Source organism: Amphiprion ocellaris, chromosome 9 (assembly GCF_022539595.1).
Source record: "Amphiprion ocellaris isolate individual 3 ecotype Okinawa chromosome 9, ASM2253959v1, whole genome shotgun sequence".
Classification (NCBI taxonomy): domain Eukaryota; kingdom Metazoa; phylum Chordata; class Actinopteri; family Pomacentridae; genus Amphiprion; species Amphiprion ocellaris.
In genome coordinates, this window is record NC_072774.1 from 4318915 (window position 1) to 4335123 (window position 16209).

Sequence of the window (16209 nt, forward strand, 5' to 3'; positions counted from 1 at the left end):
CTGTAGAAAAGTAAAGTAGTGTAGTTTAAAAACTAAAAAAAAAAAAAAACCTTTGAGAACAAAGTACATTTCCTCAAATCACTTTGAGTATATTAAAGAAAATGTCTTTCTTCTCTGATTGCAGCTTCTTCAATGTGAATATTTTCTTTAGGCAACAAAGGTTCACACTTTTCAGTCTTCTGGCATTTTATTTTTGCGGCCGTGGTGTGATTCAGGTTCAGATGTGGGTTTAGTTGAAGCTCTTGTACAGGCCAGACTTTTAAAGACTGCAGGGATGAAACCTACTTTGAAGAAACAAACTGCTGAACAATGTAAGTCTGACCCAGAACCTGCAGTCAAAAGACAGAAAACTAAAGTCTGGATGGACACAGTGTGAAGTCTCAGGTGTCCCGAGCAGAGCAAAGACAATTTATCTTTTGTCATTGAAATTGGAATTATCTTATGCGCTTTAACACCTAAAAAGCAGAACTTTAGCTAAACATTTTAGAGTTTTAATCAATTGGAAGTTACATTAAAAAGCTTATTATACTGTATATGAGTTCTTATGCAGTTCTACATATCAGAATGACATAAAACAAGACAAACGAGACTGTGCAACCTCAATTCAAGTAAAAAGAAGCCTGGCAGATACATGGGAGTCTTTTTAAAGTAGCGTGACACCAGAAAAAGATTAAACAGAGCGATGTTTTATTAAACAACACAGAGAGCCACGACTTGAGGCTCACATTTAAAACACAGTAGCATACGTACAAACCGTCGTTGCAGTCAGACATGTCGAGCCTTCACGTGAAAAAACGTCCTTCTCTGAGTTCATGTACGCGGCTAGAAGTCTTATCAAGCGTCTCCGCTGGTAATCAGGCACGGGAGTTTCGTTCTTCGTCTTCGTTCTCCAGCTGGTAGGCCGGCTTGTATCTCGTCACCCCCCTCGTGTCCACCATCTGCAGGGCAGCGTTCCGACAGGTGTTGTCCATGCTGCCCAGAGACGTATACCTGCAGGTCAACGGGGAAATGTTAGGCCACAAGTTCTGCTGTTTACACAGAAACTACAACATCATGAACACGTTCTCACCCTTTATCATAGAGGATACAGTAGGGAACGTATAAAGTCCTCAGGAAGGACCAGATGTCGTGATACGTCCAGTCCTGTACAGGTAGAAAACAGAAAAATTTAACTGGTTTGAAACTTTAGACACGAAAACAGAACATTTCTGCTTCATTAGTCTGTTAACCCTCCTGTTGTCTTCATTTACAGGCACCAAAAAATATTGTTTCCTTGTCTGAAAAAAATCAGCAAAAATTCAGCAAAAAAATTCCAAAAATTTCTGAAAATTTGCAAAACCTTCAGGAAGAAAATTTCAATAATTCCTTAAAAGTTTCATTTTTTTAAAAAAAATCCCCCAAACTTCACAAGAAAATTCTAGTAAATATTTTCAAAAAATGAGTAAAAATCTTCAAAAAAAATCCTAAAAATATCTAAAGTGATTACATATATGTAAGTAAAACTTCTAATATTCTCTTAAGAACAGTCACATAAAAATCAACCAAAATTCAGCGAATTTCGCTGGATTTTGGTTGATTTTTTTGTGAATGTTCTTATAGATGTTTCTTATAGATGTGTAACTGCAGAAAAAGTGCACAAGAAGGGTGATTTGCAATTTCAATCCCAGTGTGATATTTCTGGACCTATATTGGTGCTGAAATGTAGAAAAAAGTCATTAATGCGACTATATATATTTGAGATTTGTGCCAAAATTCCAATTTTCACTAAAAATTAAGCCAGGAGCTAATTTAGGCGTGTCCACATGCTGTCACATTAAGGGAAAATAGTGGTTCTCCATTAATATAGACTAAATCATCCACTGTGGATTCCTCGTATGTGATGAAGGACTACAGAAGTCAAGGTCAACTGCTGAATGTACCTGTTCTTCCTCTATACTTGCTTCAACTGCCATTTCTAAATACATTAATAAAACAAAGCCTCAGATTAACCAGAAGAATGAGTAAAAACGTGAGATTTCTGCCTACAAAAGCTGTAATAAAAAGCCTGTACACCAGCGCAACGCGACTCAGCACAAAAACCCTGCAATAACTTCCATTCTGTGACGTTTTCCACGTTAAATATTCGCCGTAGCTGTAGATATCGAAGCACATTAGAAAGAATGATACAAACACTGCACAGACTTCTGCACAACATATTGTCATTTAAAGCTTTACAAATGAGCCGCCGCTACAGGGTTGCATTTACCCACGCAGGTGTTGGAATTACAGCCTACACATCTGAATTCGGAAACTTTAGTCAACATGACAAATAACATTAAGTGTAACAAGGGAAACTTGGCCGGCTGGAGCAGTGGAAACGGATTTCTATTACCGGTGAAAAAGCAGTTTCTCCTGCAGCGATATATAGACGGGAATAAGGAGGGACTGCTTGGTTTTTTCTGCTGTAATGAATCTCTGCAGGTGCTCTAAAACAAAAACCAGAGGGCGACCCGACAGCCGAGTTGTCGAGGTGGAGGAGCTCTGAGCAGCAGGTCACTGGTTTGATTGTCAGCTGGGGACCATTTGCTGCATTATTTCCTGTTTCCAGTCACTGTCTCTGTGAAACAAAGGCATAAAACAGCCACAAAAAACAATCTGGGGAGGTAAACACTGAGCTGGTACGAAGATTTAATGTGTGTTTGGTATATTTTACCTCAAAGAATTCATTTTTAAGATGACTTTTTTGCCATTTCACCTCTGTTTTTACACATAGAAAGAGAGAGATTTCAATAGAGGGCAGAACAATGTGTCAGGGTGAAATCCACATCTCTAAGGCAATTCAGGGGAAACATTCAGCCCAGTTTGATCTTAAGTGGATCAGACCATTAAAATCACAGCGTAAAAACCCATAAATAACCACAACTCCAAATTTTTCCTCTGTTTTTAGTACAAAAAAAGGTATGCTCTGAAAATGTTCACATATAAGGAATTATCTTTTTACAAAACATCATGAAAACCTGAAATTTCTGAAGAAAAATAAATTCAATTTCAACAACATTAAGCCTCAGTTTGTCATTTATACATTACAACTTCCAGATCACAATGGATCTGCAAAGACACAAAACATTTAGTCACAGCTATCTGGAACTGAATGATATAGTTTTTATTTTATGATCAAAACGACAAAAGTCAGACAAAAAAAGACAAAAAAACACCCAAACCAAGACAAAATATTGCAAAAATGAGATACAAAATGACAAAAGCGAGAAACAAAATGACAAAAAATTAGACGACACGAAACAAAACAAAAAGACACAAAAAATGGACAAGCGAGACAAAAGAAGACACAAAATGACAAAAATGAGACTAAAAATGACACATGACACAAACGAGACAAAAAATGCCAAAAGCGAAAAAACAAAATGACAAAAACCAGACAAAAACACAAGCGAGACAAAAAGACAAAACGTTTTAATCATGATATGATGTACCACAAAAAAAAGAAATACTTTATGATTACTGCAGCATAAAACTGCAGTATGTCAGCGTGACGTTAGCGTGACGTCAGCGTGTCGTCAGCGTGACGTCAGCGTGACGTGAGCGTGACGTCAGCGTGTCGTCAGCGTGACGTCAGCGTGACGTCAGCGTGACGTCAGCGTGACGTCAGCGTGTCGTCAGCGTGACGTCAGCGTGACGTCAGCGTGTCGTCAGCGTGACGTCAGCGTGACGTCAGCGTGACGTCAGCGTGACGTCAGCGTGTCGTCAGCGTGACGTCAGCGTGACGTCAGCGTGACGTCAGCGTGACGTCAGCGTGTCGTCAGCGTGACGTCAGCGTGACGTCAGCGTGGCTCTCACCAGTAGCGGGTTGACTCTCATGTAGTCCGGCCAGCCGGGGTCGGTGGGACACATGGGGGTGAGAGTGTGAGAGTAGGGGTCACTCCTCCTGGTTCCCATCAGAACGGCTCTCAGTTCCGGCCTCCTCTCCTGCACCTCGTTCAGCGCCTGCCGAATACTGCCCTCCACTGAGAACAGCTCCAAGTCGTACCTAAAGGGACACATGCCAAATAATGAGCTAAGATGTGGATGAAGACATTTAACACACAACCACTCGGAGTGAGAAGATACTCAAATATAGAACAGAAATCTGAAAAAAACAATCCACTGACACTCGTTTCTTAACCCTCTGAATTTCAAAACCTGTCACCAGTTTTGACAAGTATGTTATTTTTTGTTAAAATTGCTAAATTGACAGCATTTATCAGAGACAGAAACTGTAAGAATCATCAGATTTTCAACTTTCTGACAGTCCTTGAACTCATCACTTATGACGTGCCTTTCTGAAAATCATGACATTTGATCAAAATCACTTTATTTGACATGTTTTATTTTTAAAAAGTTATCAGGAACAAACTGTTTCCTCTAAAGAGATTCTGCAAAAAGCTAAAAACTCTGTGTTCTTTTGTGCAACCGTGAAGTCATGAGTTACTCGGCTGCAAGGAACAGTCATGTGACAAAAATTCAGGGAGTTTTTGGCTGAAATGCTGTTTGCGTTCACGCAGAATAGGAGGGAGACAAGTATGGAAACAGAGGAAAACAAATGACAGAAAGATTCATTCTATTTTATCAATAAAATAAATGCAGCATGGCTCAAAAACAGTAAACAGAGGAAGTTGTTTGAGATACATTCAGCATGGTGAAACATCTTTCTACTGCTGATGTCACCATTTTTGCACTAACTGGAATTAGTTAAAAAAAAAAAGGCAAAAAATTGAAAACATTCTTGGAGACAGAAGAGATTTCTGAGTTCTCTTTTCTTTTTTGTGGTTTTTCTGTTTCAATAAAGGTGCAGGACTTTATATTGCAGTGAAAAATGAGCCCACAGTGAGGAAAAATACGACAGCAGCAACTCAAAAAACACCCAGAAACTTCCTGGATTTCAGAGGGTTGATTGAAATATTATTTTCGGACAGATTGGTGTCTCACCTCTTTATCGTGTCCTGCAGGAATCTCTCCATTTCTGGGAATGGAGAGACGATACGAATGTACAGAGCTTTCAGCTTGTCTTTACTGTCTGGATAACGTCTGAGAGGGGCAAGAGAACAGAGAGAGAGAAAAGGGAAATTAGAGAAGGACAAATAACCGAGGCACAGAAAAAGATCAGATAAATGTTGGTTCTCCGTCTCATCGGTTCAACAATCTGTCCAGCACAGGTCAGGAGGAGTCCAAAAACTAGTCGGCCCTGTCCGGGATTTTTCTCAGTCTAGCTGCTGCTCTCCAACTCACTACTTCACAGTGAGATACGTCACAGAATCATGGTTTATTTCATCTGAATCTGGTCTCTGAGGTCATTCGTTTCGACTCGTCACCGTCTCCTGCCGTTACCGTTTCAGAGCAGCGTAGTAGAGGTGCAGCAGCGCCGTGCAGTCTTTCCCCCCGTTGAAGCCCACGCAGACCTGCTCTGTGGAATACTGATCCAGCGCAGACTCTATTGTTTTCAGCGCAGACATGACTTTCTCCCCCAACGGCGTGCCTGTGGGAAAAAATCCACATCATAAACCATCCCTCATTTCTACGTCTAATTCAGGTTAAAAATATCTGCACACAGTTTCTCATATTGAAGTTATTAATGCTTCACTCTTCTCTCCGTTCATTCTCACACCACTTATATTCACTTTTATAATCCAAAGTGGATTTTACAGCTATAATTACTTTCATATTTTTGGCTTCCTTTATTGGCCCCAATGACTGTGTTAAGTGCAAGAGTTCTCTGCAATAGTCGCTTTATATTAAGACGACACAGTTTAACGCTCCGAACAAGAAGTTTCTGTGTGTTTCTTTAGCTCTAGCCATATTTTTTTCCACTGTGGGCTCATTTTTCTGCAATATAAAGTCCTGGAAACCACAAGGAAAGAAAGATAAACTCAGAGGAAACACTTCTAAACAGCTGGAAGCAACAAACTAAACATCAGCGGCTGTTAGTTTCACCATGCAGAATGTATCCCCCAACTCCAACTTCCTCCTCTTTTTTTTTTTTTGAGCCGTGCTGCATTTATTTTATGGCTCAAAAATGTTGTGTTTTGCTCTCATTTTCTTGAATTTGTTTCTGTATTCGTCTCCTCTCAGCTCTATGTAAACACTGCCTGCAGTTCAATCGAAAGGTTCTGAATTTTTGTCCCAGTGGAGCCACTAATGTGCAACGGAGCTCAGAATATTTAGTTTCGTATACAATCCGGTGCAACACTTTTAAATGACACATGTAGAATTAAAAATAATATAATTAATATGACACATTAAAGCTAAGATTTGCTTAATTTTCCTGATAGTACAGCATATCCCACATGGTTAGTTCAAGTACTGTCGGAAATTTGAAAACTTTAAGGCTTTCTCTGGTTCTTTTTTTAATATATAGTATAATTTCGGTGATTTTTAAGAAAACTCCACCTGCAGTTCAGCCAAAAAGTCCCTGAATTTTTGTCACATCACTGTTGATCGCAGTTGAATCAGTCATGGCTGCTTGGATGCACAGAATTTTTCTGTTTTTTCAACAAATTTTGGTGAATTCTTTTCAATAATAGAGGAAAGTTGTGCAACTAAAAGTTTCCAGCAGACTCCCACACATTGTCGAACTTTTAAACCGAAACAATAAATGTATTTCTGCAGTTGGAGGGTGTGCGAGAGTCTGTTGGAAACTTTGGGGATTTTTTTTTTAATGAGGCATATGAGAAATAAAATCACTTCAGGCTTAAATTTGGCTCATTTTCTCAAAAACCACTCACTCAAAAACAGCCAGAGAGTTGAAAATCTGATGATCCTTTCTGTTTTTACAGTTTCGCTCTCAGTTAAATGGTGTCATTTTGACATTTTTTTTTTTTTTTTAAACAAATAACAGGCCTTTTAAACATTCAAGCAGATTTTGGCGTTCTGAGGTTAAACTATGCAGATTTTTTTGCTACTTGTATGCACTCAGTCTCCCTCTTACCGCTGTTGGCCAGTGTGTAAACCTCAGCCGTGGCGATGGACACCGGGTCGGTCACTAAAGGCACCACGCTTCCTGTGGGCAGATCCTCCAGTAGCTGTGCTCGAGCTTTGTCCACCTCCTCCTGGCTGTCTGAGTCCAGAACCAGCCGGACTCGGTGGTAGTTGCTCAGCCAGTCGGGGTACGAACCCAGAGCCACCTTCCGGCCCCAACTGGCCTGCAGTTTGGTCAGCACGGGGGCAATTTCTGCCTCGTCTGCATCCACAAACACCTGGAGAAAGAACGCTCGGTTAGTCTAACACAGTGCTTCTCAAAGTGCGTGGGCTAAGAAGCATGACTGGGGAGGCGTGAGCGACTGGAGGAAAAGGTCCATCTGCATGAAACTAAGTAGCTGAACTGTTGTTTTAACGTCGGCCTGTTTGTCGCGGTGCACAACAATACTCAAACTGTGCTGTTTCTCAATACCAAGTACGAACTTGCAAGTACAGACTTGGAAGAACGGGAGAACGCATTGTTAACGTGAAATTGGAACACCAGTGTACTCGATGACGTCACCACCTCAGCTCATCTATTCCGATTATTTCCAGGGGTGTCAAAAATACGGTCCGCGGGCCATAATTGGCCAGCTAGATGGTCCATTTTGGCCTGCAGGATGACTTTACAAAGTGTAAAAATTACAGAGAAGACATTAACTGTAAATTGTAAATTTGTGAAACTGTAAATTTAAACAATGTCTTGACTTTGACAAGTTGTTTTGACCACAATGTAAAATACTAGATTGCTCAGTTCCAGATAGCTGTGACTGAATGTTTTGTGCCTTTGTAGACACTTTGTGACCTGTCAGTTGTAATGCACGTGGAAATGATCAACTGAGGCTTAATATTGCTGAAATTGCACAAATTTTTCTGAAAAAATTTCAGGATGATCATAATGTTTTGTAAAAAGATAGTTCATTAAATGTGAACAATTTCAGAACGTACTTTTTTAAAGTAAAGGGGGAAAGTTGGAACTGTGGTTATTTATAGCTTACTAGCTTACTATGCTGTGATTTTAAGGTCCGGTCCATTTGGGATCAAATTGAGCTATATGTGGCCCCTGAATTAATAAAATAAATAAAATGATAAAATATGCTAAATATATATATAAACTTTGTATATATACAAAGCCATTGGGGGAGCATGACAGTGTTTTGTCCTCTGAAGGGGGGCCTGACTGAAAAAGTTTGGGAACCACTGGTCTAATAAAACACCGTATTCAGACAGATGTGTTGAGGATGGCTGTGGTGTTACCTCACGAGTGTGAAACGTGGTCCCTGAACCAGCAAAGAGGTGCTCCAGCCCGCTGAAGGCCCTTTCCATCAAAGACGGGATCCCAGGAAAGACATAAACGTTGCGTACACTCACCTGGAAGAAGAAGGTGAAGAAATCATACAGTAAGAATAAATATGTGCTAAAATTAATCTATATCTACAGCAGATATGTTATTTATCAGTGTGTCTGTAAACTTAGGTTCTGTTAACTTGCTATTTTTAAGTCTGCTGGTGCAAGTTTTTTTTTTTTTACTGTACTCAGAAAAAACAACTTTATCTCCACCAGAATGTCTCCAGAAATCCCTTTAAAAACCACAACCTTAAAGAAGATGCATTAATTAGAGCTGACTACTTGTCAAACATTAAATTAATTGCCACTTACTTTGATCACTGATTAATTAGTTACGGTCATTTTTAAAGCATTAAAGTGAAAATTATGGATTTATTAGTGCTGTCAACTATTAAATTAATTACCAATTATGCTGATTGATTATTCAGTTAAGTACATTTTACAGGGAAAAAAATAAAAATCTTATGATTCCAGCTTCTTATATGTGAATATTTTCTGGTAAACTGAAAATCTTTGGGTTGTGGACAAAAACTGGAAGTTTGAGGATGGCGTTTTGGGATTTGATCAATATTTTTCACTGTTTTCTGACATTTTATAGACCGTACAACTAATCAATTAATCAACAGATTAATCAACAGTGGTTAGTCGCTGCCTTTGAGTTAATTAATGCGCTTTAGAGTTGCTGACAGGCTGATTGTTTCTGTCTGGAGCTTCATATTTACCAGACAGGGATGAGAATCTTCTGCGTTTAACTCCAAGCCAGCAGCAGAATAAACGTTGCTCCTTTTAATGACTTATTTTAAGCTCCGTATAGGAACACGATCTATTGTGCATCTCGACTTGAAACGCATTCAGAAAGCAGCAGACGTGTTAACCGCGCCGCACACCGTGTCAATATGTAATGATTTCAGCAGACCGAGACTTAAAGGTGTGAATGCTTTTCACACCTCACATCTGTAAAGCGTTCAATTAAATGATTTTGCTCATTGTGAGGAGTTGTTTTTCACTCCTGCAGTGTCTGGTTAGTCGGTGAAATTGCAGCCTGTTGTCTAAAATAACCCCAGAACAGAACAGATTGAATATTATGTGATCATCCTGAAAGTCGTGTCAGCTAGTAAAGTCAGGTAAAAGTCTACTGATATTTAGTAAAAGAAACAGCTTCATCTTAAGCTTCGACTTGGTTAATTTTCCCCCCTAAAAAATAAAAGTTTAGCATAAGTTCTGTCTCTTCTTTACAGTTTTTAGCTGATAAACTGTGTAATTTGGGGCGTTATTAAAGATAACATGACTTTTAAAAACCCGCTGGTGGGGTTTGGAGTTCAGAGGGTTTATTTGAGCTGCAGTTATTGTAGTAATTGTAAATCTTGGAGGCTTTTTCATTTGGGTATTTCAGCAGAACGCTACATCCTCTGTGCCCACTGTACCCAATACAACTTCTTCCATAGTATCTGTTTACCAGTTTAAAGTCTGGTGTATGCTGGTGTTTGAAGTTGTTTTTGTGTTGTGTGTATGGAGATGTTTTGTGAAACAACAATCATGTAGACAGACAATTTTTTTTAAACTCGAGGGGAAAAATACCCAGAAAATGATCTGTATTAGAATGTACAAGGCTGATGGGAGACACTGATCCCTGATATTTTGGGTCTCGTCTGATGTCATTTTAAGTGCTGGATGTGGTCCAGACCTGGAATGAAGATGGGGTTGCAAATACTCACAGGGTCTAAGAGTCAGACTCATTCCTGGGTAGGTTTTCTGCGGTTCAGATGAGAAAGAATCTGGGGTACCAAATGAAATCATAATTTGAGGGATAACCTCCTTAAGCAGTATTCATTTTTGTCAGTTTGGTCAATATTTGTGCAATACTTCTGTCACTGAAATAGAAAACCCTCTTTCAAGATTCACTTTTACATTGAATTTTTTGCACAAAGTTACTTTTGTAATGTTGAATACAATCATTTTAATTTTTTCCTCAGAAAAAGCAGCATAACAAAAGCTGCGCTAGTCTCCACCATCCTCCGTTTACTCACTACTGGGTAGCGCATCAGCTGTCCGGTCTGAGGGTCGGTTCCGTAGTTGAGTTTGGCCGACCGAGGCACCGTCGCCAGCTTCATGGCGGCGCTGTCTTTGTCCACCACCCCGAAGAATTCCTGCACCAGCCGGGAGAGCTCCGGATGGGGATAGAGCTCCTCCTGGAACGCCATGGCGATGCTCTCGAAGGTGACGTCGTCGTGGGTGGGGCCTATCCCCCCAGAGGTGATGAGGTGAGTGTACTGAGGAGAGAGCAGCGCCACCTCCTTGGCGATGACTTCCTGTACGTCCGGGATGACCGTTATCCGCTGCACCGACACTCCGAGCTTCCTCAGAGCTCGCGTCAGGAAGGCGCTGTTGGTGTCCCGCGTGTGACCCTGAAAGAGACGCTCGGTTAGCTCCGACCACATCCAGGTGCTCTAAAGAAGGTCCCACTTGAAGGGACTCAAGGACTGAGCATATTTTGAGGGTGAAACTCGACATTGGACAGAATCAAAGAGTTCATGTTTAAATCATGATCATGTCACGCCAAGAAATAATGGTGTCTTTTTAAATCCAAGAACTGCCGGCGTGTCAAGCACCCATCACAGCGTTTTCCTGAGGTCATGAAATCAGGATCCGAGGCTGGATAGAAGTCCAGAGAGTCATACTGATGATATGTTAATCAAATCAAATACATTCAAGCCCATACATTTATTAGATAAATTTCTCCACTCCACAAACTCTCAAGGACTCTCAGCGAGGTGCTGTCAATCACAAAAGTCACACAAATGTCCATCAGCGCTCAATCACCTTGAGTATCTCGTCTCCGATGATGAGAATGGCGGCGGTGGGAGCGTCTCCGTTGCCTGCAGGGGATAAACTGGAGCTCTGGTGGTTGGTGGACATGGCTGCTTTGCTGAGTTGAGCTGCCAGTGTCCTGACACGAACCACTGCTCTACTCAGACTGGGAAAAGAAAAGCTGGAAGACAGAGAAAAAAACTCATTTTTAATTAACCTACAGAACCTCCAAAACCCACGGGCAGGCTTGAAAGGGATGTTATCTATTAAAAAAAAAGAACATAATCATCAAAATTACATAATTAAAAGCACCAGAAACTGTAAAAACAACGCATTTGAACTAAGCATCTGTAATATGCCGTTCAGTCTGAAAACTTTACCGAATCTATGTCTAAAATCCTGATACTGCATCAAAATCCTATTATTTACATGCCTTGTTTAAAAATTTGTCAAAAATACACGGCTTAAACTAAACAGATTCTGCCAAAACCAAAAAATTCTGCACTTCTAAGCGCAACAGACAAGCATTTATTGACCCAGCTATGACTAACAGTCACATGACAAAAATTCAAAACTACTCCGTTGAACTGCAGGCTGTGTTCACACAGAGCAGATAGGAAACAAGTTCAAAAAGTAAGTAGTAAAATACCTACAATATGTATAAATATACTTCTTTCTTTTCCGTTGTAAAATGAATGAAGAAATTCTATTGCTTTTTTTTTTTTTTTTTTTTAGGAATTATGACATTATAACTGTGTCATACTGCACAGAAGACATTTTCATGTCCTCTCTTCTATTTTTCATATTTCATAACACTGTCAGCCTTGATTGAATGTCTCCCTCTACCTCATATTATCAGGATCAGGCTAATTCTTTGGACTGTTTTCCATCAGTCAGTTTGTCCTCTTGGTCAGCAGTAACAGCAGCTAAATATCTAGCTTCTACTGCTGAGAAAAAGATCACATTAGCATGGATTAGCAACCCTGTTACTGTGATTAGAGTAGGGTTAGCAAACAACACAGAAAACATGGAATAAAAATGCTACCATTGATGTGGAAGCTGAGCCAATCAATACCTATTATTGATGAATGTGGAGCAGAAAATGGGAAAAGAGAAGGTTTATATTTCAAAACTTTTGAAGCCCAAATGTCCAAAATCGAATTCTGGAATGACCAGCATATCTGTGACCCACAAGCATCTATATTTATTTACTTTTATTTAACCAGGAGAAATCCCATGGAAATCCAGAACAGTCCACAGTTAAAACACAATTAAAACACCAGCAAAAAAACAAACAAAAAGGATTAAATTAAAAGCAAATTATGAAAAACAAGTGCATGTTGTGGAGTCGGCCTCAAGAACTTGCAGTTTAGATTTAAAAGCGCTCAATTAGATGAACTCAGTTAGTTTTGCAAAAGGTGGAGAGTCAACAAAAGCATTTTTACTATAGAATAAAGTCAAAAAATCTCTCGTCAATAAAATCTTTTCAGCATAGCATCCAAGGACAATAAAATATCTGCATAATTCAGTGTTAATATGCACATCTTATTGTTAGCTCTGTATCATTTTTGTTGCTTTTACGACACCGTGTTCCTGTGAGGACAGTAAATGATTCTTACATCAACATGAATCCACACGGAGCATCCCGAAATGTTTCAACACGTCTCACGCTCTCTTCTTCTGCATTATTCGCCTCCTAGCAGGGAGTATCTGGGAAGAGACACATGAAAGAGCAGAGTAGAAAAGAAACGGTGAACAGCTCGTGTGTTTCGGCTGCACAGAACACGCTGTGCATCACCTAATAATGATTTCTCATCACTTATTGCTTAGTATAAGTCTCCAGATAGGGCTTGGAGATTAAATAAGAAATGAGCTGCATAATCATAAAATAATAAAAATACTGCACTCTGGGGGTCGTACTTTACTTCTGTTAATTAGTCCGTTAACTGCACTTTCAGCTACATATGGTTGGACCACATTGACACGGACACACCTTCATGCTGGATAGCCGAGCTAACAGCAGGTGATGTTTTAAGTATATTAGATGTAATAAACTTAAAATATCATCAGTTTTTAAAAAAAGTTTAGAAGATGTAATGACTTGTCTTCTTCAGTATTTGAAGTAGAAGCCTTTTACTGACAAAACAGGTGGCAGAGTAACAGAGGAAAGCAAGACTTTGACACAGCTTGAGTGCATTTGAACTGTCTGTAATGTGGTCAGGTGCAAGTGACATAGAAGCATTAAAGAGGGGGACAAGAGGAGACTTAAATCCAGACAGATGAATGTTCACTGTGCAGCAGAACTGACAAATAATTACGGCTGCCCAATATAATGAGTATTGATAATGTGATGTGAAATATGAAAAATTAACTCAAACACATGATGCTACAGCTTGTTTGGCTGCTCGATACAAAAAGAAAATCCACACAGTTCTCATTTTCCATGACCAATCTATCAATCTATCTATCTATTTGAAAGACTGAGAGTTCACTGATGTGCAGGTTCCACATGTGCACTGAAATGGAATATCTGTTTGCAAAACAAACTGTATGGAAATATTTCTGCTACAGTAAAAATGATGTTAACCAGAAACAGGCTCTCTGTCACCAGTGTCTCGTTGTGTTGCCTCATGCAAATTTGTTTGGTCATTTAAAATCAGCACCAAAATGTTCTGTAAGACGAGTGCAAAGCCAGATTTGACTGTCATCCCGAGCAAACGTTGATTTCAGCTGCTTTTGTCAGTGTTATATCATGTGAGAAAGGTTCAAAACAGCTTCTTTTCTGCTTTTTAAAAAAAATTACAATTTTATTTTGGTGTATGTGCTCCACTACAATATCATCCTAGTAATTACAGAATGATTAATTATCTGCAAATCATCTAGTGGGGAAATTATTTCTTTTTGTTTTGCATATAGTAATATATATCACAGAAAAACTAAATATAATAACTAAATATTAAAGCTACAACTTGAGCTAGAGTACAGCTAAAATGCAAATCTACATGATCAACTGTGATATTTACATTAAAAATGCACCCCTTAACCCCTATAGACGAAATAAATTACTCCAAACTGAGGTAAATCTGACACATAGTTTTTTTCAAAGTAATGTTGGATCTAAATTGCTGTACTGCAGTAACTGATGGAGACTAGAGGATTCTCTGTACACACCTGCCCAGGTAACTTCTACTGCAGCCTCCAGGTGAGGCGTTAAGGGAACATGTGTAAATTGTACAAAGTAGATATTCAGCAAGTGAAGAGTTTAACCTGTGCCCAGTTGACAAGAGTGATGTGACAAACCCAATATATTATTAGATTAAAATATTTTGCAGATCTCAAGTCACTGTAGATCCCTATATCAGTGCATAATAATGGAAAGCAGAGACAGATATTCAGCAGCCTGCAGGGCTGATTAAATAACTTTGGAGCCCTGACAGGTATTATACAGTGTTTAACTTACTCTTCTGTGACATTTAGAGCTGTGTATTAACTTTCAAATTAGGAGCATATTCTTGGCTAGGAGTTAAAGTTAGAGCAGCATGCTACTTTGCACCTGTCCATTTTCATTGCGCAACACAGTAACGGGACTAAATTGCACACTAATTCACCTTCATAACACTATGTGGGACAGAAAATGATCAGCAGTTTCAGTGTATAACACATTCATTACACATCTAAGCTAACTGTGATAAGACTCCTTGCTAGGTGTCTTGACCCACTGAGGGGCAACAAACAAGAAGTACACTCACAAACTCCCCTCAATTTTACCATTTTTTGCCGATTTTATTCGACTGCCACATACTCAGATCAAAAACACAATACATTAAATTCATAATTCGATGATCAAACATTCATTAAAAACAGAACAAACTTACTCTGGAGCCGCAAATGCCCTCGTTACGTATCCGACCATTTGTGGCTACAACGGCGCTGAAGGCATGTCGTTAACTGTCCAATCACAGAGGGAGACGCGTCTCCACGTGATGCGCGATAGCCAATCACATTCGCGGAGGTGGGCTCTAACGGTCGGCGACTTGAAGTACGCGGAAGTAAATAGAAGCTTTTTCCGGTCGTCGCAGAATTAACGCAGCCACAGTGGAATGGAATGTGTCCGAATGTAAATATAAGAAATATCTGCTCAACGTGAGGTATTGACAACTTGTTGCCGTTTTCCAACATCGCTATTCCGATAAGAAACTGTTAGCAGGATGCTAGCAGATGGGCGGAAACACTACTTCTTCGTCTATCTGAGAAAGGAAGTGATTTGAACACGTGTGCCCTTGCTGGTCGGAGGACTCGACTACAAGAAGCAAGTACAACCGTGTATTTCTACTCTGTCCTGTCTGATCTGTATATATTACTGTCTTGGCCTGTTGGTGGAGCATGTTAGCATACCTAGAAGTGAGGCCCACTGGAGACTGGATTTGAATACACTACATTTAAAGTTGCATTGCTCAATCTGAGTAATTACATTAAAAAATACATCTGAGTTACATTTTTACAAATTCAAATTAATGTTTATTTAGTAGTGGCACACATTTTTGTTGATATAGAAAAGTCAGTCCGCTGTTGTTCTATAAATTGATGAAATATTAAACCAAAGTAAAAGCAGATTTGTTTAGTACCCACAGTGTTAAATTAGAAATAAAATGCACCACTTCTTTTAAAGAGATACTCAAAGTGACACAATTTGTCAGCCACAAACCATTAAAAAATACATCTTATTTTCTGTGAAATGATCTGACATCCGGTGTTGTCTGTAAAACACAGCAAATTCAACCTGAAAATCAATAAGTTTAATCCGTCTACATTTGTCGTGTAAAAATTCAACAAAAATAACTCGTTTGCAATAACAGGATTCTGTAAAAAGCAAAAAATTAGATGTTCTTCTGCACAACTAAGAAGGCACAAGTGACTTAGCTGAAACCAATAGTAATGTGACAAAAATTCATTGATTTTTCAGGTTATGAAGGATGTGTTTATGCACAAATAAAAGATGTAAATTGCAAAATACAACACATATTAAGCCATTTTGCACTGCAGGAACTTGCAGGCTATGTTAGGCCC

General features: G+C 39.3%; 1 protein-coding gene across 1 annotated transcript; it reads right to left on the reverse strand.

Annotated features, from left to right (window-relative positions):
* Positions 1-665: 665 nt before the first annotated feature.
* Positions 666-15132, reverse strand: flad1 (flavin adenine dinucleotide synthetase 1). Its single transcript, XM_023266472.3, has 11 exons — positions 15018-15132; positions 12762-12852; positions 11155-11323; positions 10362-10739; positions 8245-8358; positions 6959-7226; positions 5362-5509; positions 4963-5061; positions 3835-4024; positions 1070-1143; positions 666-990 (listed from the first exon to the last, which is right to left on the reverse strand). Exons 2-11 carry the CDS (start codon positions 12767-12769, stop codon positions 855-857), a joined length of 1584 nt encoding a protein of 527 aa, XP_023122240.2. The 5' UTR covers positions 12770-12852; positions 15018-15132; the 3' UTR covers positions 666-854.
* Between the last annotated feature and the right edge of the window lie 1077 nt (positions 15133-16209).

Excerpts from the sequence above, each read along its gene's own strand:
- flad1 (XM_023266472.3), bottom strand. Across the intron at positions 10,740-11,154 it reads TCGGAGACGAGATACTCAAG|GGTCACACGCGGGACACCAA; the intron begins GTGATTGAGCGC and ends CGTCTCTTTCAG. Across the intron at positions 1,144-3,834 it reads TGAGAGTCAACCCGCTACTG|GACTGGACGTATCACGACAT; the intron begins GTGAGAGCCACG and ends CTACCTGTACAG.